Source organism: Apteryx rowi, unplaced genomic scaffold (genome assembly GCF_003343035.1).
Source record: "Apteryx rowi isolate R43461 unplaced genomic scaffold, aptRow1 scaffold_1233, whole genome shotgun sequence".
Lineage (NCBI taxonomy): Eukaryota > Metazoa > Chordata > Aves > Apterygiformes > Apterygidae > Apteryx > Apteryx rowi.
In genome coordinates this window covers 71,822-99,114 of record NW_020447457.1, presented here as the reverse complement: position 1 = coordinate 99,114, position 27,293 = coordinate 71,822, and the positions used below count along the sequence as shown (strand labels likewise).

The 27,293-nt window shown below is 34.9% G+C and overlaps 1 protein-coding gene across 2 annotated transcripts in view; it reads right to left on the bottom strand.

Moving 5' to 3' along the window:
• Nucleotides 1–196: 196 nt before the first annotated feature.
• LOC112960882 (sister chromatid cohesion protein PDS5 homolog A) overlaps nt 197–27,293 on the bottom strand; it is a 68,413-nt gene continuing 41,316 nt past the window's right edge. Inside the window, exons 9-26 of one of the 2 annotated variants that reach the window (XM_026055530.1) lie at nt 27,026–27,120; nt 26,000–26,145; nt 20,084–20,235; nt 16,674–16,787; nt 15,133–15,214; nt 14,328–14,376; nt 14,067–14,206; nt 12,465–12,580; nt 11,713–11,818; nt 10,081–10,241; nt 7,192–7,315; nt 5,851–6,009; nt 5,530–5,598; nt 4,717–4,853; nt 3,878–4,001; nt 3,417–3,621; nt 2,747–2,861; nt 197–404 (exon numbers count right to left, since the gene is read on the bottom strand). In XM_026055530.1, the coding sequence (XP_025911315.1) occupies nt 284–404; nt 2,747–2,861; nt 3,417–3,621; nt 3,878–4,001; nt 4,717–4,853; nt 5,530–5,598; nt 5,851–6,009; nt 7,192–7,315; nt 10,081–10,241; nt 11,713–11,818; nt 12,465–12,580; nt 14,067–14,206; nt 14,328–14,376; nt 15,133–15,214; nt 16,674–16,787; nt 20,084–20,235; nt 26,000–26,145; nt 27,026–27,120 (2,215 nt within the window). In that variant the 3' untranslated portion in view covers nt 197–283. The other variant, XM_026055531.1, reaches the window with a different exon arrangement.

Here is a 27,293-nt window from a genome sequence, read left to right as displayed (position 1 = left end):
CTCCGAGAATACCCTGTCTATCTCTTGCTCCGCTTCTCGATGCTGCGCAGCCTACTGACCTCCTCCCGTAACTCCCTTACCTGACAACACAACTCGCCAACAGCAGCACACCTCCTGCAGGAGAGCTGGCTGCCAGCCCAGGCCTCCCGGAGAGGCCCCAAGCACTCCCTGCAGCCTGAGACCTGTAGGGCTGCATCTACTGTCAGAGGGTCGGTCTGGGTACCAGCCTCTAACACAGCAACTCCAACAGCCACTGGGGAACGCGCTCTGCAGCGTGTCACGATCATACTTGAGGAAACATACACCACAGGGAACAGAAACGAAGGTCCCTTCGCGCACCCTTCTGCGTGAACTGCTGCGCAAACTGCTGCGTCTGTTCGCTGCCTCTGTTAGCTGCGCTCTGTCTGTGAAAGGTAAACTTTGCCAGTAGCTAATTCAATTCTGAAGCTCCAGAAGAGCAATTACCTTGAAGAAAGGCTAATACAGAACTAGAAAAACAGGATGACTGAACATTAGATTTCTTTGTCCACAAACCCCCAATCTTTCTAACTGATACAAATTGAAGACTGTAATGTCAGGGATGAGGGAATATTTTTCTCAAAAGTTCAAAGTAGAAGGGTGTGCTTCATCAAATACTTAAATAGTTATCTGATGTTCAATTAAAACAAGATGTCTGAATTTTGACTTGCATCCAAGAGCTACAAAAGCTAACTAAATATATGTACTATGCACCTTTACATGCTTCTATCCACTATTCTCAAAAAGTTAAATAGGACAAACACAGGACCTTTAGCATACCACACTGACCAGTCTCTTCAAAGCCCTATGCTGCCTATTGAAGATCAAAAAAAAGGTAGCAAACTATTTAGGACACATTTTACTCTGGTAACTCCAGGTAACTCATGTCAAATTTAATAGCTGGATTTCCAAACTAAGTTAACAAATCATTATCATCCTTGAACAAGAGCTTTCTAGAGCCACAGTGGGATTTCATGTACAAAAATATGCACCTAGAAGAACACAAACACATAAAAAAGTAAATTCATTCCCTGTATGCATTTCAATATTCTGTGGAATATGAGTTCAGAAGAAAAAGACACTGTCTCAAGATTAAAAAAAAAACAAACCCCAAACCAACATGCCTCTAAAAGACGAGATTAAAAGACCTCATAAAAATAAATATCACAGATGATGGTTGCTAAGCACATATTTCATGCAATCTTATTTAGGCCACACAAAACCAGGATGAACTGGGGGAGAAACAGCTACAAAAAACACTGCCCGTCTGCTTCTCCAAGCTTGCAAATATCCATGTTAACACTTTAAAGTGAACAACATGACTCTCAGAATTCTTGAAAGAAACTTTCTATAACATCGTAAGAGAAGAACATTTTGCATTTATCTCAGGAGACACTTCAGAGAAGTATTCCTGCCACAACTCCTGTACAGAGTGTTTGGAGCAGTCCTCTGACTACTTCAGCCAGCCTGTGATGATCTTGAGGGAGGAAACCTGACACCAAAGGAGAGCTATACAAGGGGTGCCCAAAAAAAGCGCTCCTCAGAGAAAGTATTAACTTAACAACTGACAACCAGAACCTGTCACTGTTTTCGCCACCCTTTCTGGATGAAACAGTAAAGTACACATTGGAGCACTTTCAGATGTTGCCAGGAACCCGCAGTCCTGGGACAAAAAGCAGACATGGCAATTAGGTACCAAATCTTCTTTGCCTCCAGTTTCTGAACAGGTGTGAGTCAAGTAACTCAGAAACAAGAACAAATGAAGCTTTTTATTTATTCTTTTACAGAAATAATTAGGCCCTGACTCTTTTAGGTGAGGATGCAAAAAGAAATAGAGATGTGAACTGGTCTGTTCAGACCAAGAATGTACTGCTTTTCTAATAATGCAGCATATGGCAATACATGTGTTCGTGATATATGGTTATACATGCTTTTGTAGTACCAAAACAACAGATCTTACAGTTCCACCAAAAATGAACACAAGAAAAAAACAAAACACTAAAAACACAGCTGGCGGATGCTTTAACTTTTTTTTAGGTAACTTTATGAGACAGAAAGGAATACAGAAGTTAGTTGTACTTTAGGTATGAAAGATTATTTGAGACATACAAGAAGGAAACAAATTGGGAAGAGTATAGAACAAACTTCTGTTGAGAAAGGCTGGTGTACAATAATATGTGCTGAATACATTAAGAAGCACTAAGCTTGCACTGCATATTAACAGTGGAAATGATAAGTCAGCAGCATCTTAAAATTAATTCTAGTAAGTTTGCATGGAGAAAAATAATTAATTTCCAGAGAAGCAGGACTCTGATCCAGCATCAATGGCACTACGTTTTTAAGTTTTGGGTAAGTGTTGGATTTTGCAAGTTCCAAAATGTTTGAGTTGACATTACTTGGTATCTCTAAATATGTTGAGGAATTCTACAGATAATCTTAGGCAAAAATAAAAGAATCTAAAATCATTACTGCAGTTTAAAAGAAGCCTAGAAAACTCACTGTTTTCGTACACTGAGACCTGACCTGCAAATTACCATTTGGGCTTTCAGAATATATTGCTAAGCAGTTGCTGATGCTTTCTTCCCTTGGTTAAAGTGTTACACATTTCCAAGATTACTGATTTACAAAATACTGCTGATAAAACAAGAGCCCCTCTTCCTAATCACATTTTTCCAAGCACAGAAAAATTCTCCCAACAACAAAAAACATGGGCTCATTTGACACTTACTCTTTGACATCACGAAGCTGATCAACATCCTGAGGTTTTGTGAAATCTGGATCATGTGCCAGTAAGTGAATCATATATGGTACCACATATTCAGGCAGCAAGGATAGCAATTTTTCTACAGTAGTAAACAAAATATCATAAATAAACTATATATCTTACACACACATGTACAGAACAAGAAACTGTTTCCAAGTATTATTTTTTTCAAATATGAAATGTAAAACTTGGGATAGACTTGCAATGTTTTCCTGCAAATTTTATTTTTAATAAACCATTAAAAATAAATGAACAAATTTTACTACTACAAAACTACTTGGTCTTACTTCAGAAAGAAAATTATAAAGCCTAAAATATCAGAAAACAAAATTTCATTTTTTGAGCAAGACAAAGCACATACCACAATACCTAACAAAACAATAGCATTGTATTTATTCTGAACTTGCACATACATAATTCTCAGCAGAGTACAGAAAAGATTTTTACAGTTAATGCTAATGCTAAACTAAGTAAATTAAGATTTTCAATGTGATAAATATAAAGATGAGGAAACAAATTACATTTACTTTTTTTTTTTTTTTTAACAAAGGCAATTTGCTTAAGTTTTAATGATTACTCATTGCAGTTTAGTTTTCAACTACTGTATTCCTAACAAATTTACTGAAATACTAACCATTAGCCATAGGATTCTGCTTAATATATTCTCTTCGTATACTGATGTTTTTGAGCAAACACTGTCTGGCATGTGCTCTTCTTTCTTTCACAGGGTCTTTGGCACACAAAGCGAAGATTGCCATATATTCCAAAGGGAGCAGTAATTTCACAAGTGCCTTATGCAGTTTCTGGGCAAATATCTGCCTCACTTGGTAGCACTCATCCTATAGCAATATAAAACATAAGCGTGCAAACACAAAAATCTTAGTTTTTACCAACAACAACAAAAAAATCAATCTGGAATTATGAGGTAACATCTTTTAAACATATCAACAGATGCAGTACTATATCTGAAGTCTTAAGAATTTTTCCGAAAGTTGCAGTGCAGAATAGAAAATAAAAAAATAAAGAAAAGCTCAGGTGGAAGGACTCTGAACTCAATTAATTAAGAGTCACTTTAATTCAAAAACAGTTACTTACATTAATGACAAGTGCACAGAGCTGGAACTGTTCTGGGGTAATTATTTCATGGTAACAGGGTTCCTGTGCAAGCTTCATTATTGCACTACCAGCAGCTAATCGCAGTCGAGACATATCGGATTTACTATGCAAACATAAAAAAACCCTAAACTGAAATTACTTGTATATCACAGTTTCTTCTTTTTACAAGATCATTCAATGAGCAATTAAATTTTTCTCTGACAATCAGCTCTCATTTCTATGGCTTCAGATCAAGTTAAATTTTCACAAGATTTTAGTTGGGCTAGTAAGGGGCTATGCCTTCCCCTTAATAACTTCATTCCAACACAATGGCGAAATGAGAAGAGTCAAATTTCTTTGTTTTTGTATCACTGTCTAAAATCAACTCCTAAAGCAACACTTACGTCACAGATTTTCTTTCCTTCCCTCACTCTCTGAGATGACATGCAAAGTAACCTCACTGTTGACATGAAGAAGCTCCACCCAAAGCTGCCCAACTCCTAAGTGTGTTGAATCTGATCAGTCTAGTGCTTTCAAAGACACCCCTGAAGCTTTTTTTACTCTCTAGAAGGTCTTTTACTATCAAGATATCTACAAGGTTCTGAGTTAAACTATTGCAAGCAAGTAAATTGCAATCAAGAGGGAGTATCACGTGTATTTTTATACATGCCGTTCCAATTCTAAAATTAAAACTCCGTTTTAAATTAAAACTCTGCTTTCTACCACCCATTAGATGACACCGCATGCATCTCAAAATTCTACAAAAGCTCTGAAAGAATTAATGTTCACTGAAATTCTACAATAAATTTGATAGAAGTCTGAAATGAACAAAACCTGACCTGATTCTCTTCTGTTCTGTCAAGTCTCCTTCACTGACAAGCATAGCTGATAATAACCGGAGCGTGGAATTTGCGGATTTTGACTGGTTGTTTTTCATACCCAAGAGCCAGCGTACCAAAAGTTTAATTGCTTGCACCTATTAAAGATTAACATATACAAATAAATGATGCTCTTACTACCTACCTGAAGTTGATATATCACTAAACTGAAATATTAATAGACTCCTACTTATGAGAGTTCATGTATTTTTAAAGGAACAGAATCAAGTCATAAATGTTCAGAGAATGAAGAAGTAAGTAGCAGTCTTTGGGACACCACAACATTTCAACAATGGTTCAGTGTCTTCTCACAAATGCATTAAGAGGATGCAGGATACTTGCTACATGATTAAAAATGAGTGTAACTAGATAAACATCTCTAGATGTTTTTCTCTAGAAATGGCCAGAATCAAATTCACAGTAAATAGCCTATAAAGATGAATGAAGAAATTCTGTCAGGTTGTCAATTTATTTCAAACCTGCTTACAGTCAGTAAAGTCAAGTTATCTTTCTTGCAAAAAAAACTAGTGAACTAATGAATCTTTTAATTTTCTCAACATTCAGTATACTTAATATCTGTACATGAAGACACCAAAATACATAGTTTTCACCCATTTTATAAGCATGTGTATAATCCACATAGATTGCATATATTCTAAAAGAACTAATAATATGAAAGTACTCAAAAGAATTTATTTTAATACTCTCTATTGCATGACTTGAAAAAACTAATGTTTTAATTATATACATTATTATTGATAGCAAACCGTTCACCTTTGCTAGAACTTCCGGAGAAACCTCTTCATCTGGCGACCACAATTTTCCATTTTTCTCACCTGTTGACTACAGATACTCATATAAGTTTAAGAACTGGTTCAACCCATTCATAAAATGTAGGGCTGGGAATGGAAGTTATGAACTAAACTTTCTTTCACGCAGAAGATCTTTTATAATGCAATACCACCGTATCGACCACCATATTTACAGAACATTCCTTTATTGACCCATTTAACAAAAAACAGCTCTATTCCCCACACTGAGAAAATAACAAACAGAACAGTAAGAACCAGAGAAAAAAACAAAAAAAAATCTTACCCTGTCGTTCATTAGGAGATCTTTCACAATGAAATTTGCAACAACAGATTTCATTGGAGAAGCAAACTGGTCTGGGGCCAACATAGAAATATGACCCAATGAGACTAATGGAGTTATAAGTTGTTCTGGTACATCAGCATTCAAACTTCTACTAAGAGGCTGAGAAAGAAAAAAATTAAATTCAAAATGAACTACACATCAGCAAATTAGCACACTTAAAAATACCTTATTTGACTAGTGGATTGCTGATGTGTTTCACAGCTTTCCATAATAATTAATAAAATTAGCAAAACAAATTGGAGAAAGGGTGCAATTTTCTAGTTAACAGAGTAACCAACAATCTCACATGAGATAAGGGCAAAACAATTTTATATTCTCATTCTCTCTCTTTTTTTTTTTTTTAAATGGGAAAGCACAGTCAAACCTGGAGGACACGAGAAAAACCTCAGACTCAATTCTATTCATGAGCTGTGAAAACCTAAATCATAATGACAAATGGTACAGGTAAAAACTCAGAAACAACCAAGGACTTCTCTATCAGCAATCAGCATTTCCCTTCTAGATAACAGCTACCAGGATAATTCTGTACTGCTTTATCACTCAGCATCCACACATTGTCTTCTGATAGCAGGGAGGGAACACGAACTTGCACTCCCACAGAAGTTAAAGCAATAAGATCAACCTTTCTAAGTTTAATCCGAAGATCTTCATGCTTCTGAATTACACACAGGTTCAAAGATATCCACGATGAAAAATGCAAGATATTTTACAAGTGTGGGTTAATAACATTAGTATATAAAGATTACAGTGAAAAGTAATAACCTTTTCTTCTCTGTATAAGGTGACTTTTTGTTTTACAACTTGTCTAAGCAAGGAAGTAAGTGAGTAGAAAGCCAGTGTTTGAGCTTACAGTAGATTAGTTACTCTTCACTAACTTCCTTCATGAGAAGGTGCTGTATGTGCAGAGTTTTAAGCATGGTAATTCAATACAGTTTGAAAGTAGAGAATGTTATCTCTCATTTAGTACCTACTATATGTGTCCACACTGGAGTTAGTGTGGATCATTCCAGCATAGTTAGCTTACTTTCCAGTAACTTCTCCCATGGAGACAAAAAGGAGTACCTTATATATCAGACATCAGAATATTATATCAGAACTCTAAGAAACAGAAACATTAATAATTTGCTATTGCAAAATGACTTATCTCAACTGCTATGCACCTGTAGGCTTCCTTACCTAATAAATATTATCTGTTAATTAAAGTATGAATTCAATTAATGTTAATTACTAGTCTCAATTAAGACCAGAAACAAATCTTAAAACCAATAAAGCAAAACATACCTCGAAGATCTGTGCAAGTTGCACTTCTTTATTTGAAAATATGGCATGTATACAGTGAACAGCTTGTTTTGCCTGGTGAGGAGTGCCTCTTTTTGCTTTCTGATGCAAAATCGGAATTAGTGTTCTGTGAACATTAAACAAAATACTTCAAAATATAATTTGCAATCTACAAAAACATAGTTCTTGTATATAGATCTATCCTTACAGAATCACAATCTTATAAATTAAGCATTCCTTTGAAGTCTGTTCAGGAAAGATAATAATCATACAGAGTGAAAAGCAGGATAGAACTGTATTTAGTGTTACTTGTTGAACAACTGACTGTACACAATTAAACAGAAAAAAGCCCACAGGGAAAATCAAACATGAAAGAAAGCAATGATCAAAATAAGGCTGTTTAGGAAGCCAAAGGAGAGGGTGGGGGTGGAACCTTACAGGTTCAGCTAGGGTAAACTCCTGGGCTTGTTATCCAAGCTACAGTTGGAAGTGACTGGGCTTAACAAAATTTATGAAAGCTAGGAACAACCATTAAACATTAGTGTGTTTAGAGGCCTTCATTCCTTTAACTTTGGTCTTTAATTGTAATGTGTATGTTTATGTGAACAACTCCTTTATTTTGAGCTTTTGCATTTGAGTCCCCTTAAATCTACTTCCTGATCAGAGGTCATTGAAGGAAAGAGCAGGGCAGAAGACACTCCAGAGATCAGTTCTAGGTTGGCTCAGTGCCACTCCTGAGACCATGCAGAAAGGCAAGCCTGTCACCTGAGAGAGCATCATGTGAGAGACTAACTCATGAGGTTTACTGTGTAACTCACTCGGCAACTGGGACAAGTAAATAAAATTGCCTGGAAATTGTCTGACACAAAAACATTTAAAAAATACTAGTTTCTTGTGAAGCTCAATAGCAATACAGCATTCAGTATGCAGATTATTTAGCGCCCAGTCTTCACTAAAACATTCTACATAATCAAAAGTAGCAACAAGAGATGGAAGAAAAGCTTGCAGGGTTGAAAGAATAAAGTCTCAATTTTTTTCCTCAAAAAAAACACATAAACCCTGAAAACAAACAAAAAAACCCTAGAAAAATGTTAACAATGTCTTATGAATATGTGAAGTAAGCTCCAAAATGATGTGGAACAGTTATTTATTTGAATGGCTCTTCTCAAACCTGCTAAGTTTCTACAAGTTGGATTAAATAAGAAACAAAACAACACAGAATTCAGTGAAACCTACAATCAAAATAAGCTTCAATGTGTCACCTACAGCTTTAATAGTGTAAATACATCCACTTTAAAGGGCCTTTGCCAAGGATAGACGCATCAGTCACAAACCTTACCTCATCATACCCCAACTGACACAGATATGCAAAAGGCAAAACTTAGAAGTTTAACATGTTCCATAGGTTCTGCTTGAGTACGGCCAGTGCTTCCCTCTGACTAGAACCATTTGAAACTCCCTGTTCATGAACTCGTGCACAAAACTGTTTCCCTTATGAGGAAGAGCTTGGGCTACTGCTGAAAAACACTACTTCAAAGGACAGCAGGCAGTCTGCACACAGAAGCATTTTTAAGAAAACAGCTTATTTGAAACAAACAATCCTGCTGATTGCAACAGATCTTTCATTTATAGTAAAGATTATTTAACATATGAAATCTGGAACATCTTGTCCAGATTTATTTACTTATCCTCAGACTTCTTTTTCAGTCAGTGAAAATACTGACCTCATTTTGGATTTCAGAACATTAACAAGCAATCTCAAAGATCAAGTGCCTTGATGAGAACTACTGGATCTACCAGCTTTTGATAATGTTATTTGGTGCCCTTGACTTGCTTGCAAACCATGCAAAGGGTTAGACATCCATTCTGACAGTTACATTTGTAAGTTATTTGAGACTTGGCCCAGACTATGCTTCAGCAATATCTGGCTGAGAAAAGAAACCAGGAAAAGCATCAGTAATATCAGCTCCTTTGACAGCAGATGACGTACCCCAACAATGCACAGTCTTGATGAAACTCTTGTAGCTTCTAGGAACTATACTGACAATTGGGAGTGTTCAGCTTTTCCTTCTCTTTACCCCTACAAATGTCTTAAAGCTGTCTTGTATGTGAACTGAAAACTTTTTTCTTTGCCTAAAATCTGATTCAAAGCCATAAGAATTGCTGAGGTTGCACCTTCAATTCGCCCAGAACTTAACACGTATGCCAGTATGCATTTTAGTAGGTAGCACATGAGGTGTTATTTCCAATATATGAGAACTTGAAACTTGTGCCTTATATTCTGGATTATTAGTTACTAAAAGGCTGATCTTAAAGTTTTGGATTTCACCCACAAAGTCTTTAATAGTCTGTGAATACTTAGTAGATTATGCAGCTTTAATCAGCAGTTAACGTACAAACTGTATAAAAGATGAGTGACAACCAATTATTCTTTGTTAGAAATTTGTGCCTGCCTTTGGAACTTGTTTCCCAACTTGTTCCACAACAGACAGAGCTCTTATTCTTCAGAGACTATATTTTCATTCCTCACAAAGATAGAAAAAATTGTGTGAAGGACAGATATGAGTAGAAATGATGCCAAGAAATTATATCTTCACCATATTTTTGTTGTTGCTTATTTCGTAACCTAGGAAACAGGCTACACTGTTGTTTAATGCGTCTATTATAAGGAGATTTTTAAGGATATAACATCTTCAATAAATACACAAAATTGTAAGAACACAGAGTTTAAAAAATGAACATACAGACAGAAAGGTAGTGAAGGAATACAAAATGATCGAAGACATTCATATTTACAAGACAGGCAGGTAATTTTAGGGGCAATATATTGAATAAGCTATCCAGAGGCCGAAGTTTACATACAAAAAGCAACATGTAAAGAAATACACTCACGATCTTATCTGTGGTAGGTCTGTTTCTATTTTGTGACCCGTGTTTCTGAAAATCTGTATGGCTGCCTCAGCTACCTTATCATCTTCCATCCTGAGGCACTGCAGCAGAGACTCATAGGTCTCTGCAGAGTGGAACGAGGTAGGATGTGTAAAGGACAGAACCTGCAGATACATGTCAAAACAGGTATTTTATTCACAGAAAAATCACCAGAAAACCAAAATGATGGCTGTTTGTGAGCATTAACATAAATAACATATACACAAATATAATAACATACACACACACATATAATAACATAAATAGCTATTGCATGCTCATATGAGATTAATACATTCAGTAACTGCATTTTGGAGAATGCATTTTGCATTTTCAAATAAATTTTTCTATGCTTTGTTCTTCAGGTCCTCCCTTTTCCAAGTATTTTATAAAATACTACATTATTTGACTACTTAAACACATGAACACTTATTCAAGAGTATTCATTTATATTCCAATCTACTTAGGAACACTTTTCAGTTTAACTTAATTGAACTTAAATCTTAATTTCTCCAGAATCTACAGTTTCTGAGCAGAAATCAAGAATCTTAAGGTATCGATGGAAACAAGGCACAGATTACTGCCATTTTAATCTAAAGCTAATGAAATCTAACATACTCTGTTAAATAGGTGAGATGTGTCAAATAAGAAACTAAGCATGCAGAGATTCAAGGCAGGACAAGAGAGAACAGAAGTTTATCCCAAAGCAAAACTATATTAAGTATTGTAAAGTTCAGATAGCATAAGGCAGTAAGAACAATGAGATATTTTGTATATTTTTGGATTTATCTCATCTGGGTTTCTTCAAAGTTGCCCACTTCACGCGTAAATATTTGTGTGTGAAATAACATTTTCAAAGGTATCCAAGCCACAGCTACAAAATCTTCAACCATGGCAGCTTTCTCTTTTGAACAACATTAGCAAACGGACATCACTTCCGTGTGTACTACTTTAGAACTAATTCTACTATACTGATGCCATTGCCAAATTTGGTGTGATATGCCTCCATAAACTCCAACTCATTCATTCGTACTCACCTTAATTATGTAACCCTCCATACCGTCCTTCATTTTATACTGCCTTCTTTGCAACATATTAAAACTAACATCGCATTAGTAAACTGTTAAACACATCACAGATGTTTTCCAGATATTTCAAGTCCTTCTTTCTCCTCCGAAGCCAGTCATTTCTCATCACCGCTGAGAACATAAGTTCCTTTTGTTTGCCCTACATAATTTGGCTCTTGAGCATGTTTGCTTTTCTTCCAGTACCATACAGGCCCCAAACCATACCTCTAATTTCCCCACTTCTCCTCCTCTCACTTTAGCTCTGCACCTTCTTCTATATGACTTCCCTAAATAGAAACCACTTTTTGCTTAAATGTGCATACTGCAACTTTTTTCAAAACATACTCCTTCCAAAAGCCAGTCTACTTCATGATTCTCTTTCCAAGTGAATATTAACAATCAAAATTTTTTATAAATTAAAAAAGAAATTATCAAAATAATAACTAGTAAAAGACATGCCAACATTAGTTAATCACACCACATTTCTTTCTTCCATTACAAAATATATAGCTACATTAATGAAGATTACCTTGAGAAGTTCAAGTCCTGCACGAATAGCAGTATCAGGACTTACACCCTCCTCTTCATCATCAGCTGTCCCCTCTATCGATTTATTCATCAGTTTTACTAGTGCACTAAAATAAGAGATACAAAAAGAAAAAAAAAAATCAAATGAACCTGAGTATGTACAATGTTAAGGCTAGCAGTATCAGCAAGATTATTTGGTTTTGACAACAAGTAAAGGAATGATGATAGTCTATTGTTTTTATGAAGCTGTTTTGTTACATTCCCTTTCTTCCAACTTAGCTTACTGAAAAATTTAGTTCTTTTAAAAAAAGACATGTTGGCAGCATCTAGATCAATATTTATTTGCATGAGTTTTAGTACATAATCAGGTTACCAGACAAGTCTCACAGGAAATCCAAACGTTCAAACATTCTCTTACTCAATCCTGCAAAAACTAATTAATTCAACTGTTATATGGAAGATTATGTGGCAGTTAACTATGTGAAAATTATGCTCATTTTCACCTTAAGCCCCACAAATAGCAATGTTACCAGGAATAACTTCGGTATTTTTAAAATCATTTGCAGACTTAGCATTACAAAGAAGTAACAAAAATTAAATTTCACTTTCCAGACTATTGAAAATGAAGACATCTATGAAAATTGATTTTTAAAATTATACCTATTGCTACGGCAGACTAAGAAAATCCTATTTTTTTGTTATTTAAACCATCTTTATAATCATTCATGAATTAGCATGATCTTCTGAACTTACCTAATGGCTTCTGAGTCAATATGTACAGGGGCAATTCTTTCCAAAAGAAATTTGACCATTTCCAAAAAAGGATTTGTTGGCTGCTTCGGATTTGCAAGTTTCCGGGCTATCTCTCTCTACAAGAATGTTAGATTACAAGCAAGAATTACACTAGTTTTAATTATTTCTTAAGCATCTCGAACAAACAAAATATAGTCAGTTCTTTTAACTGTAGAGATTGTCTATATAATCACTGAAATGTGTTTTAAGGGGGACTGCTGTTACCTCCAAATCTTTTTTTTAATCACATTATAGTGAAAGCAGACAAGATTTAAAAAAGTATTTAAAGGTAAGATGCCTTTAGGCTTCTAACAGGAGTTCTTCAGAGTTTCCTGAGGAATTGCAGACCAGATCCAAAACAGAACCAAGGGAGAGCTAAGTGCAATGCGGTCAGAATTTAGGTATCTAAGCTAACAAGAGCAATCTATAAATCCCCACCTGGCTGAATGCTTGAGATGCCATAACAACAAAATTTTGCAGTAAAAGCTATGCTACTACAGATGTGCAGAAGCACTACACTGCCTTGGCTACAACAGATGTTCAGACCCCATGTCCTTGCCTGTAAATGTTTTGGATCCAAAATGTTTTTCCCCTCTGAATACTGCAAACATATGTCAAGAATGCTAAATTCAGCTGCAAACCCAGCAGAAAATGGTGAATAAGATATTTTTCTTTTGAACAAAAGTCTAGAATCTCTCAAAGAAATAGCTTCTTGAATGTCCTTTTCCTGAAGGGTTTGAAGCTACAGACCCTAAAATCTAGGAGACTGTCCTGTCCTAACCATCATGCTAAAGTATCTTCAGGAAGATGAAGAAGAAGAAAGAAGCCTTCCTGTTGAAATTGCATCACTGTGTTCCCAAAGCGCAAAATTTACTAGTTTGGAAGGAGAAAAACTCTGTACATTAATGGTTAGGACATAATTCTGAGGGGTCATTCTGTAATTTTGGTGCTTAGACAACTGCAGAACCGTCAGACAAAACCAAGAAGCCTATGTTACTTTATACTCTCCATTTTAATGTTAGTCAGCCAAATTGTTTGCTTTACTTTGGGACCAAAATGAAAAAAAACCTGTGATTGTTGGCACAATCTGTAAACCTCTGAAAAACTCTGGTTAAATACTAAGGTCAGTATTTTCATCAGTGATGTTAAGTATCAGACTCCAGGAGAGAGAGAGAGAGAGAAAAAAAAAAGAATAATATACACATGGTAGAATATTTGGCTTGCTGGTACTCATAACAAGTTTCATCAGGGTAGGAAGAAAGTTTAGGAACCTTACCATAACAGAGACTCTTGAAATAAAATCACAAATGAAATTAGAATTTTAGACTTTATGTTTGATCTCCATAATCCCAGGAAGCAAAAAAACAAATGTTTTCTTAGAAAGTAAGATAATGATTATAGATTATATTTTTAGCAATCCTTACAGGTTAACCAAAAAGGTCTTTTATGAAAATATGAAATGCATAAAATCACATTAATGTACTAAAAGAGACCTTTAACTCCAAACAACTGTTTTAAGTGCAAATATTCAAGGCATAAAAGTTTGCTTTTCCATTTCCTTACCACACAGATATCTGCCTGTTTACATGAACATGTAGGGCTAATTAAAAGTTCAAGCTGGGACCGAAGTTTCTCGTCATCACCCAGAACCTGATTGAATTTCTTCACAAAATCTTGTGCTTTTCCAGGATCCGGAAGGTTTTCTACATGATTAAACACAATGTAAACATAAGATAAGTTTGCCACTTCAGCATGTCAACATTCATAGAAATACAATTTCTAGGAATGTTGTAATAACAGTTTACAGAACTTATTAACACTCACTTGCTATGGTCATCAGCTTTCCAAACATGGCAGCACTGTTTGCTTCTGACTGAGAACAGCAGCAAAAACAAAAAGAAAAAAGATCAGTGATACCTCCTTTAGAAAATACACTTTTAAGCTGATCTGCCAGTTCTTCTGCAGCAGTTTGTTTTACTCTGGAATCTGGCTTTTTTGGTTTTGCCTTAAGAATAAACGGTAGAATAGTACAATAGTAACATTAGCAGCTGGTACATAAAAAAAAGGGGGAAAATCTTACAATATCAAAGAATTGCAAAAATTCACTAACACATGACAAATCAAAATCAATTGTCTGTGCTGTCGGAAAAAGACCTAAAAAAAAACAATCCAACCAACCATGCATTTTCATTTAAAGTTTCTGCCAGTTTGAAGATATGCTTACAAGCAACATTCCAGTACAAATACTTGAAAATTTCTGTTTTTAACCCCCCTAAAAAAATTGTTTTATGTTACAGCATATTCCACTTGAAAACATCAAAGTATATTATAAAATGAGAATCAACAAAAGCCTGTCAAAAAAAAAAAAAAAAAAACCCAAAACCTTGGAAATTTTTCATAACTTCTTCCAAAATTACTCACTGGTAACATAAAATCATGGTAAGCATAGGGAGGCCACAAAGCTGTAAGCATTACTGAAAGCAACTTTACTTAATGAAAATGCAATACTGTCTACATGTTAAAAAAAAAAAAAAAGAATAATAAGCACTAAACAAATAATATAGTATAAAATATGTAAATTAGTGTAACAGGTCCATAGGATAAAGTATTAATATTTTCAAAACCGTACAGTGGGCTGCTTATGCAAGTCTAGTAATTCTCGTACGTGACTCCTTAGCATGTTCTGGCACTTCCACATCTCATTCAGTGCTCTGCAAAAGTGTAAAACCAGAAAAGAAAAGCTTACTGATTTGTACATCACAAGAACATGCTGAATGTATTAGTAAAAAAGATTATTTATTTACAAGTACAGCATCTGACAGGGACAAACAAAACCTACCAAGTATTAAAAATAACATGGTCCTAAACAGGTGGAACAGATTTTTTTTTCTTGGATTAAAAAAAGAACTGTAAACCCAAAACATTTCTATAAATTTTAAATGTTTTCCATAAAATTTATATCCACGATGTAACAATCAGTCTGGTCCATTATCTCAGCAGAGCTTCACAATTTCTATGAAGTCTTCAAGGGAATATTTCAGTTTAAAAATAAAAATGTTTTAACATCTCTAAAATTGGACTTCTGAAGTCAAATTTCCCTCTACCCTACCATCTAAACTAATCCTTTAATCACTGTTCTGCCAAATATTATTTCCTTTAAACTAAAACAATAACTCTAAAAGTCTAGTCTACAAAAGATACTAATGCACAAGAGTCAACTCAGTCATATTGAACACAAAGTGCCAAGACTACAGTATTTTGTACAAGTTTTCATGTGCAATCTACAATGAACATCATATTTCTTTTGTACATCTACTTATACCAATTTCTAATTATACCAATATGCAGGTATAATCATCCACAATATGCCTTACAACTGCCCAGTTATCTCAAAAACAACATTTTCAACATAACAACCAGACCACTGTCAGACAGAATTCAGTTATGGATATCTTTATCATGGATCCTAGTATTGAGCAAATCTAGAAGTTATCACTTGGGCACTTCTAACTCTGCCTGGACTTAGCCAAGAATGTCAAGCGCAAATCCAAATGGGTCGCTGAACATATATGCTGAACAGATAATGTTCATAATGCAAAAAAATTAACTGTCATGCTTAAAACCCTTGAAAAATGTAAATTCAGCTAGTAAACTGACCTTTGCTTATTGCTGAAACACATTTCCTTACCCATTAAATTTCAATTCTTGCAATGACATAAACAATTTTAATCAAAATACATCAGTTTAATTTTGATATAAAACTCAATGAAAACAATGCAGACAAACAAAACCCTAAAAATCACTCTCTCCTCAAATATCAAAGTATCTTGTTGTCCAATGGTCAAGTAAAGTCAGTATCTAAAAATTGATATAGGTGAAGGAAATATTTTGAAATACTTGCAAATAACACTGAGCATGAATTATTTATAATCTTATTTAAATCCTAATAATACAAGTGAGATCTGAGCAAGTTTTGTGAATAATGGAGTAGCTGTGCATTGTAAGTGGTAATTTAGTAATTTAATTCATTACAAGCAAACGGGGTTCCAAATCCAGATGAACTAAGAGTTGGTAAATAATTAGGCTAGAACCAAATCTTTGACAGATTATATAGATATTAGAAAAGGCTGAAAAAGAGATAAATATTTGCTAAATACCAACTATACTCACTTGACAGCATTTGGATCCAAGCTAGCATACAAATAGTACAAGCACTTCATTCTCTCTTCAGTTTCCAAATTGTGTGGGACAAGATACTGAGCAAAGATTTTCTCTACCAGTAATCTGCAGCAAAAGAAGAGACAAAATGTCTACATTTCCAAAAGTACTGATATCTTTCAGACAAGTTGGAGGAACAGGGTATATCAGAATTTACTGCAACTAGATTTTTCAGCAGAGAAGAAAATGAAAGTAATGGTCTTTCTCTCAATTGTAAAAATCCCTTTCACTGTTGGTAGAAAGATTAGCAAGAACTGCTTCTTGAGAGCTCTTCTGTGCCCTTTCATTTTCTCCTCAGAGGGTGTAATCATTTTATTTGTCACCATCCAAATTCTCCTTTTTCTTTAGGCTTTGAGAAGCTCCCTTTGTTCACTCTCATACACAAGAGAAAGGCACACAGAGAGCAAAAAGCACAAGTAAAGAGAAGGAATACAAGAATACAACTTGAGGGTGAGAAAAAGTAAAAATCTTAAGTATCTTAGAGGGAAAATTTTAAAATAAAATTGTAGTATTTGAGAAAAAGCAAAACATTTGAAACTACTGATTATTCTAATAGACGAGCTGAAAATAAGCACTAAAAAGGTAGAGACCAAGAAACACCAAAAACATATGCAAAAAAGGAGCAAAGGGAAAACTACATGACAACAAAGCAAGCAAAGAAATTTACCTTTTTTTTTAAACAAACCACAAGAATACATATTTTTACATAAAATATAAATACATGAACTACAAAATATGACTGTACAGTCTATCTAATTATGAACAAAAAAGACCTAAAAGAACATTCAGACATTAATTTATACCAACAAGAGCTGTTCATGATGTCCAGCTACACAGTTTAGTATTGATGGACAGGTATTTTGTGTGCTTGAATTTCCAGACTTTGTTTATGAAGATTCCTACTAAAGTACCCTGGGAGTGCCTTGTACAAAGAGCGTAGAAGGCAGAGCAGGTCAAATGCACCTTATCGCCGCTCTGAGAAATTCCAAGGGACATGATGCCAAGGCAGAGGAACAAAAGGATGGTCATGAATATGAATACAACTATCTTAAGGCACTGAAAACTTGGCTTTCTCCCTTTAAATATACATTTTACTACTGATGACTCCAAAAACTAAACTACTTGGGGGAGAGGATCTTCAAACCTCAGGAGACTCCATCGCTACTTAGCTCAAAGTAAATAGGAGATCAGAGGTATCAAAATCATCTAACTTACTAATTTATGAACATAGCTGTAGCCTCCCTGGTCCCTGCAGGTTAGGGTAAGGATTTACAAATAGGCAGTATTTCTCCTGCGAGGAAAGCCACTAAATGTTCATTGCTGGCTAGTGTATCACCAGCAGGGAACAGGGCAGTGTTTCGGATGTGGTTATCTCACATCATTCTCTGTGCATTTGTTGCAAAACATGAAGAATTTCAGGGCACACAGCTGACAAGCAGTTTTTATGGCTGCAGGTTCTCAGTCTTGACTGCACATGCACATCAACAGTCAACTAACATCAAAAACATTAGCTAGTGAGAGGGTTAAGTATGTTTAGATAGGATTTGTTCTACTTCACTTTATGCCTGAATACAGTACTGTGTGATACTGTGCTCTTATCCTTTGAAAGAACTAGTGTTATTGCCTGCACATAATGGAAAACACTCCAAGCTCAGACAGCTGTTCACTGGTACTTTTTATCCTCATTCCCCATTATGGGAGAAAAACTGGCCAGGTTTTGCTAATTCTGATGTATGTGTGTGTGTTTAAAGATTGGATGGACTGAGTCTTAGATATAACAGCATTTCTACAGCTCTTCAGGTGCTAAAGTGCTAACTTCCTAATTCTAACAATGATAAAGTTAAAATGCATTTATTCCTCCACTGTAAGATGAAGAAAGCAACCCAATGGCATGACTGAACAAGGACTTTATTGTCAACCTTAAAAACTAGCATAATTCACATTAAAATTCAGGGTACTAAACTAGAGGAACAATAAAAAAAAAAAAATCAAGCCTCTGATCTTTCAGTGTGGGCACCCAGAAACAAACAGTATGATATCAGTGGTTACTCATGGAAAGACTGGTTTAAATGGCTTAACCAGACCCTCAGAAGAAATCATGTCAGAGAAAGAAACTCAGCTTTGATGACAGAGTCATTTCTTGAAAGTTCTTGCCTCATTTCCTTTGCACTGCTCTGCATTTTCAGTGAGCAAGAATATTAAAAACATCTGCTACAATCACTATAAAACTCACTCATTCCCTGTTCATTATCAGCTTCATTATCAGTGCTGAATGAGACATGAAAACGCTAGAAAAAATATGAATCTCACAATGCAGTTGAAAGCATATTTGATGCATATACATATTCAGAATTAGCTTTGTATAAACTAGGTGGGGATTTCATAATTTGTCAGTATTTGATACTTCAGTCTCGGCAGTCTTTCAGTGTAACTTTTGTATATTCAATTTCATAACTCTATCTTTCTTTTTCTTCTTTTCTAAGAAGATGATTAAATAAATACGTAACTGTGGCCCCGATACGATCAGCAATATGAACAAAGTGAGCCTTCATTACCGCAGCAGTGTGATGTTATCCAAAAGAATTAACTATAATAACTGGTACCTGAAGGAGGTTATTAGCGCATTTGGACTAATAGCTAAGACTACGCAACATACTGAAGTAGCAGGCAAGATGCTAAGAAATACTATGAGAAATGGCTGAATTCTGGGTAGGTTATATTAAAAATTTAGACTGAAATCCCATCTTTCTGTGATCTCATAGTTTGGCTTTCCTTGTGAAAGAAAAAGAATTAACAGCGAGAGCTGAAAACCCTGACCTTCTAATACCTTGGCCAAAATACTTTTGCCTAAGCCAAAGGGTAGTTCAAAAATTGAAGGGGAGGGGAGACAGGGAAGACTAGACAACAGTGGAGACATCTCTGATATTTCTATTGCTTTCATACTATCTGAAAGGTCAAGTTGTAGGTAGCATAGCAAAATGAGGTATCATGGTAGCGCGTACATTCACATCACTCACAGAACACTGATAAATTTTAACATGCAAGCCTCTAGACAGTCTTAAGGAAAACAAGAAATGAGCATAGCAAAAGCAAAATTTGATAATTTTCTTCTATGCAGTAGTTAGTTAATAACAATACATGAATAGATAATGTAACCATCCTGAGGATCTTAATACATATCTTAATGATTATTAATTAAATATATCATACTTGAAACTACAAAAAATGTGATATAAGGACATCACTAATACCTTTCACATTTTTGTATTTTCATTTATTTAATTTTTCATTTATCATTTTTCATTTTCAGAATATCTCTTATTGCTACACAATCAAAATTAGGAAGGCTTAAGTTGACTCACTTGTCATCAATGCTATTTTGATAATATATGTGCAAAAGTTTATCCTTTATCCAGCTCACTTTCTCTGCAGCATCTTTTCCAGCCTCGGCATGAAGACAATACTTCTTGTACAGCTGGGCAAGACCCATCATAGCTTCTTTTCTTACTCGCCACTTGAGGAGAAAGAAATGAAAGGAGATAGGGGGAGTGGTTTTGGTAAGTAATTATCAAACATACAAAATACAGTAAAGATGTAGAAGAGAGAAAGACAAAATGGCCATTTTCTGACCTCCTAAGTTTAGGCATTGAAAAAACTGAAAAAATGTATTTTAGAACCTCTAAATTAGAATTTGTAAAGCTTAAATAAGGTATTTCTCCTCTCTACTATGTACAGTAAGTAGTATCTCTACAGAGAAACCAGTATGCCCCTGTGCTGAGCAAAGAAAAGCTTGGAGCTGGTCAGTATAAAAAATTTAAGTACAGCTTAACATGTATGTCTGAACAAGATTCTTCCTAAGTCAGGATCTGGAACACTGATATCTGTTCTGAGACAAGCACCAACCAGAGGTGGCAATTATCTTTTGCCCAACATCCTTACAGTTAACACACTTGTCTAGACATGGGAGATTTGGGTCTCAAGCCTAGCTTAGCTTGCCAGGGCTTGAACTCTTAGGCCACTTTCCAGGAGAAGCAGGAGACACCCTTTTTGCTGAAGCCTTGAAGACTCCACTGTAGGACTCCACACAGAAAAAAAAAGCAGGATAATGCCTGACTCTGCAGCCTCCATACATGGAGTTCCTAGGTTCTCATCCTTGCTCCTGGGGGGGGTCAAATATTTTACCCACTGGTATAAACAGGAAATGCCCCAATATTAAACACATGTTAACAGACATGTTCCTTAATCTCTCTTACACTGATTTGCAGAAGAAACCATACCAGAATAGATCAAGGATTCATTTAGAGAGAGAACAGTGTGCTGAATCAGCAGCTGTAAACTTTCAGCATTTTAATTCTTTTAAGGATATTTTTCAGCTGAATGATTCACACAGGAAGCCTCAGAATAAACTTGTTTTCCCTCACCATCCTAGAGAAATGCATGGAATTCAGACTGCAAGAGAGACTTTCTTCCAGATCACAGCTAGATATGAATTTAGCCTTGAACTCCACGGATTGACAAAGATCAAAAAATTCAACCCTATCAAGTACAAAGGTAGATACTATTGCTCAGATTGTGTGTAATTTCATAAGTCTTATTAAACCGAGGACTTGTTTTAGTAATGCTGAGTGAGATGTTGCATGTAAGTTCCTAATACTTTTTCTGAGTGACTTTTCTAAAAGGGCAAGAAAAACAAGAGCCGTATTTACTGTATCCCTTCTCTTATAGGCCTTACACCTGCTGCTTACTGCTTGCACTGGGTAAAATTCACTGCAAGGCAGCCTCTTAAATCCTGTTCTGTTTTCACCATGTTATTTTCAGATAACATGACCAAAAATGTTAGTATTTAATACAGGTAAACATGACTATATAATGAAACTATCTTAACAAAAATCACTGTAGACTAGAGACCCTTATCCTGAAATGTGCAGTCTAAAAGTGGACAGAGCAAAAAAACCCAACAACCAAAAAACCCTTGTAGATAACATGGCTCTATGTCAGCACAACAGTCTGCTTAGACACCACTAGCTGTTGGAGTAAGGTATAACAACACAAAAAGATGGGAAAAAACAAATTGTGTTATGCCACATATTTCTTAAATATTAAAAAACACAAACAACAGGACAAGATGGTAACGAATTTGATGGTGCATAGCATGACACTTCACATTCAGATACACTTTTCTAATGCACAGCTATCACTTCATCATATCTCCTACATGATACTGGAAGGATAGCAAAGACGACAAGGAAGGATTATAAGAAGTGATTCTAGAAAATTTAAAATTAAAATGAAAGCTGGGTACTTAACACAGAGTAAAAGTCTGTTATCATAAATGGACAAAGTCTCTAGACCACAAGGGCTGTTTGAGGAAACAGGAACATAAGTCAACTTTCGAAAGCTGCCCTATAATTTTTGAAGTTCTAGAGGCTATTCCAACATAAAAGAAATGTACCTGAACCATTTTTGCAATGCCCTTCCTGTAAGTTGGCAAGAGCTTTTGAGAGAAGAATTCACTTCATGGATTAAAAGCTTTTTTTTTTTTTTCTCCTTAATCTCCTGAAAATAACTAAAATGGTCTGAGTCAGTGAAGACTCTGGAAAGACTCTAGGGACAGTGCTCCAAAGAAAAATTCCTCAGAAAAATTCTTATCAAAGACTGGATACCAGTTTTGGGGAAATACCTGTTCACAGAGTTACTTTTCCAAATGGAGCAATAAAGATGGATTTGAAAACTCTAGGTTTTTGTTTGTTTGTTTGAAATAGCTGTAATCTCTGCACAAATGCCCATACAGACCAAGCTAAGGACATTTTTTTAAAACTGAAGTACTGTCTTTCAGCCATAAACTTTTGCCCTAAGAAAGTCAGCAGTTTTTCTTTACTAATACTGTGTCAATTAAAATACTGTCAGAAGAAAAATTAGATTGCATAAATGGTGTAACAGTTTGTATGCTTTAAATTTAAGGTGTCCTAGATTTCACATTGTTTTATAAAGGAAAAAGGCAGCACTGATCTGACAGATTAAATTAGCGTGTTAAAACAATCAGTATTTTACTTCAGCACCTGTCTGACAAATATTCTTTTTATTGTAAAATCTATACTCATTTGACATATGACTGAAGGCCCAATAAGAATTAGATGAAGTCAAATTGATGAAGAGACAATACATACAAGTTTGCAGTAAATTTGTCAAAGGGGAATCTGACTATGAGAGGTAAATACAGCTGGCAAAGATCACCAAGTTCTTAAAAGCAGAAGAATAATTGCATAATGTACTATGTCTGGGATTGAGAAAGTCCTATACAGAAAATAAGGAGGCATATCAAGGACATATCAATGTTCCTCTCCCAATTTGAAAAAAAAAAATCCTAAAAAGAATTAAAAGGATGAACGTTTACAACTGCCTGATATTCACTATAACACAATTTAATTATATTTACAAAAGCATACTCTTAAGGCCTACTTCAAATTGCTAAGTACTCTCTGTAGTCATTTCTAGTCAATCCTCAATTTTCATTTTTCCTCAGGATACAGTTTCATTAAAGGTATCTCCAGAGATTTTTATAATAGAAACGTCACCTAGAGGTGAAATCATTCTTCACTGATGAGCTTCCAAAAAGGCACCTGACCTCCTGCCATGCAACCTATCATCAAACCTATGACTGATGGGGAATCACGAAATCAAACAAACATACTAGGAGCATTAACAAGTACCACAATGGGTTTAAGGCTATACGAATTGAAAAACCCTGCCACTGTAAAAACAAGTATTACAGCTGTCCTACTGACCACTTGTCACAGACAGTGACATGCTAAAGGAGAACAGAGATACTATGCAGAAGATGCAGTAACAATCATTCCATTCTGACTAGGTAAAATCCTGGTGGGAAATGATGGTTAGACTAAAGATTTTTAGATATCATAAATGAATTATTTTGGGTTGTTTGATTAATTGCTCAAAGAAGAAGGTGGTCTTAATCACTTCTGACCACCTGTGTAAGGTCAAGCCCCAGCTACAACTAATTGAAGAGCCACTTCATAATTGTGAACATAACCTACTCAAAACTAGTTTTTCTGCATGTATGAAGACAACATCTTTTCCTCAAAATTCATTATAGCAACATTCCCATTTAAAAAGGGTAGCAACATCAAAAGGAGAAAATTATTAAAAAGAGAATTTATTAAAAAAGAATTAAAAGGGCTACCTAGAATGGTGTGGTTTATAGAAAAGTTACCGCCTATCAAAAAGGAACAAAAAACCCAACATAGTTACACAGCAGAGTAAAGTCTGCTAGTAAAACATCATCTTTCAAAAAGTATGGAACCACAACCAAAAGATTTTGAACAGCAAAGAGTAAACTCTGGCAAGTTGAATGTGAATCCTTGAAATCCTTGATAAAGCATGGCAATAATCTGAGAACCAAATTACTGAAGGCATACGAATTAAACACCTTTACCAAAGAGTTTAGAATCAGGAAGCCTTCCCAGGCTGCTTGTAGGGCTGAAAGACAACCAAGGTTTATTCTATGGAGAAGTCCGAGGAGGTTTCTTAAAGTGTCATTAGAAGATGTTTAGCACAAATCAATAAAATGAACAGTAACAGAATCATTAAGACCGAATGACTTCTTAAGACCATCCATGACTTTTACAGGAATTCAGAGATGATGCACCAAATACAAACTGTTCTGTTATTGCGATCTGTCACTTACTCTTTATGAAACCATAGGAATAGAAAGTAGCAAAAGTGAGACTAATTTTTTAAAAAGGGATCCAAGAGGAATGGAGTACTACACATCAGAACATCTGACTTTGAATGAGCAAAGAGGCTGAAACAAAACAATAACAACAAAGAGAAGGCACTGAAGAAAAATGACATTATGACAATGAGTCATTGGAGTTTACATAGAAGGAAGTCATATCTAACAAAAAAACCTGTGATCAGACTCACAAGAATGTCAGTAAAGTGCATGTGGATTCTAAAAAAATTCCAGGAAAGTTTCACACCAGAAGAACTTAAAATGAAAATCTTGTTGTGAATTAATTATTAACTAAAACATAGGAAAAAAAGGGCAAAAATAAATGGCTGGTTTTCACAACAAAGGGAAGCTATTGATGGAGTCAAAAGGGAATCTGTGCCACTTTAATATATTAAAAATTATTTAAAAATGAACTGAATAGTAAGTATAAAATTTGCTGATATGAATTTTTTGAGGGTAGTCAAATCTAACATTACAATGAAGAGCTGCAGAAAAATATCATGCTACCAAACCATTAAAATATAAAATGAAAGAGATTCAGATTAAGGCCGGGGTTTTCCGACTTGCATTAACTCTATATGCATAGTGTTGGGCATCTAAAACTATTCAGAGAAGATACTGAAGTCACTGTGGAAGCTCTCTGAAACTGTAAGTTCAGTACTAAGTGGTAGTGTAAAAGACAAACAGAATGTTAAAGAATAGAAAATAATTTTTTATGATAATGAATGTACACAACATGGTATACATTCTGAATACCCTGCCCAAGTCTGGTCACCTTGGTTCCAACAGGTATAGAACAACTAGACAAGAATGATCAGATGTAGGCAATAATCTCTGTTTACATGGAAGTTAATCAGATGATTCTTCAACTTGGAAAGCAGATCAGTGTGAAGAGATATGGCATACATATAAATAATCATAAATGGGACAGAGAACAATTATTTATTATTTCACATAATACAAGAACTAGGAGATAGCCCATGAAATTACCAGACAGGTTTAAAACAAACACATGAAGTTACTCATTCCACACATGCATTAAATTGCATTAAATTTGAACTTACTGATGCGGATGCCACGGACACTTACAAAGTACAAACAGATTCAAGAAACAACTTGATAAATCCTTAGAAGAAAGTTCCATCCAAAGCTATGATGAACATGATCAAGTAGATTTAAGAAATCCTTAGATCACAAATTGCTGGAAGCCAGAATTGACCACTGTGAGAATTACACTGGGCTACAGGGACTTTAAGTCTAAACCTATATGGCTATTCTTACATTCTTACAATATGGCAATGTTTCTCACAAAACAATGATCTTATTTCCTTGATAACATGTATATTGCTGTCTTCATAATATGGTATATTCATTAAGATGCTCTGGTAAGAAAATTATTTTTGGCACAGCATTCTAGCTAATAGTCAAGTGTAAGATTCTCTGTTTTGGTGGTGGTGTTTTTTGTTTTGCTTTTACCATTTGTATTAGAAGCAGATACTACCGAAAATAAATTATTAAAACTTACCCGTTTGTCTAGCGTTCTTTCCCTTACAAAGCCAAGCAGCTGGTCATTGACTAAAGAAAGATCTCTCTTGCCTGCAGTAATAATTGTAACAATAACATCATGTCGAATGGCTTCCTCCGGGTCATGCGATCTAACCTTCAAATACTCTGTTACAATCAGAAAGAATAAATAACTTAGCTTTGTGTAGATATGATGTCTTTTAATTTCCAAATAATTGTCAGCCACACATATCATAACAATATAATCTATTAAACATGGAACTGCTTGAAAGAAATATCTGTTCTTCTAGCATTTTTTATATTAAATATTAAAAAAAAAAACTTAGGTAACTTTAAATATGTAAGGATTATAAAAGTGAATAGCTTTTTCAATCATTTTTCAACAAGGAATGAAGTGAAATAAAACTGATTAGAATATACTGAAAATATTACAAAACGAGCAGGAAAAAAAGACACTCTTATTCCCAAAGAGCTAATAAAGTAAATAATAAATTAAAAATACTGAAAATCACTGAGGATTAGCTTGCATCGAAAAAGAACAATATTCTCAGTTAAGGCTGAAATTCAGCTCATAATTAAAATAATGCTGAACTAAAGGAAGAGACTCCATGTATTAGAGGAGCATAGTGGCATTTTCTAAAGTCAGTGGAAGAGAGTACTAGCAAACATACTGACTATTTTTGAAAATACTATTCAACATGTTGCATAAACATTTGCTTTGATAGGCCGAAAGTTTCATCAGGATCTGACAATACTTCAAAACTCATTCCATCATGGATAACTTCTAAAAGCTATCTTTACAGGACTCACAGTCTTAGAAAGTCCACACAATATCACACTCTCCTCCATCTTTCTAATAATTAGCATTTGTCTTCAGTAGAATGCAACTACTCATTAGTTAGTTCTTCCAACCAGCAGTCAACTTGGACTTAATACATTTTAGAACTATACTGCTATGTATAGAAATAATTACAATTTTCCTTGCTCATTTCTTAAATTATTCTAAACCCTCATATTAGTATCTTACCAGTGAGGTCTTTTGCTAAGTCTGGATGGTTCATTAAACAGTGACTGGCGAATTTCACACTCTCTAATCTCACAGGGACATGGATATCATTGAACCTAGAGGGATAGATGATGATGAACATTAATTTTTAATTAGCCTTGCAAATCAAGATTATTCTCTATGTAGTAACATATGTTGATAACAAGTCCCATTAACTATTAAAATACTTTTAGAAGGCAAAATACTACATAAGAAACATTTTGAATTTATCTCCATAATGTACCTCAAC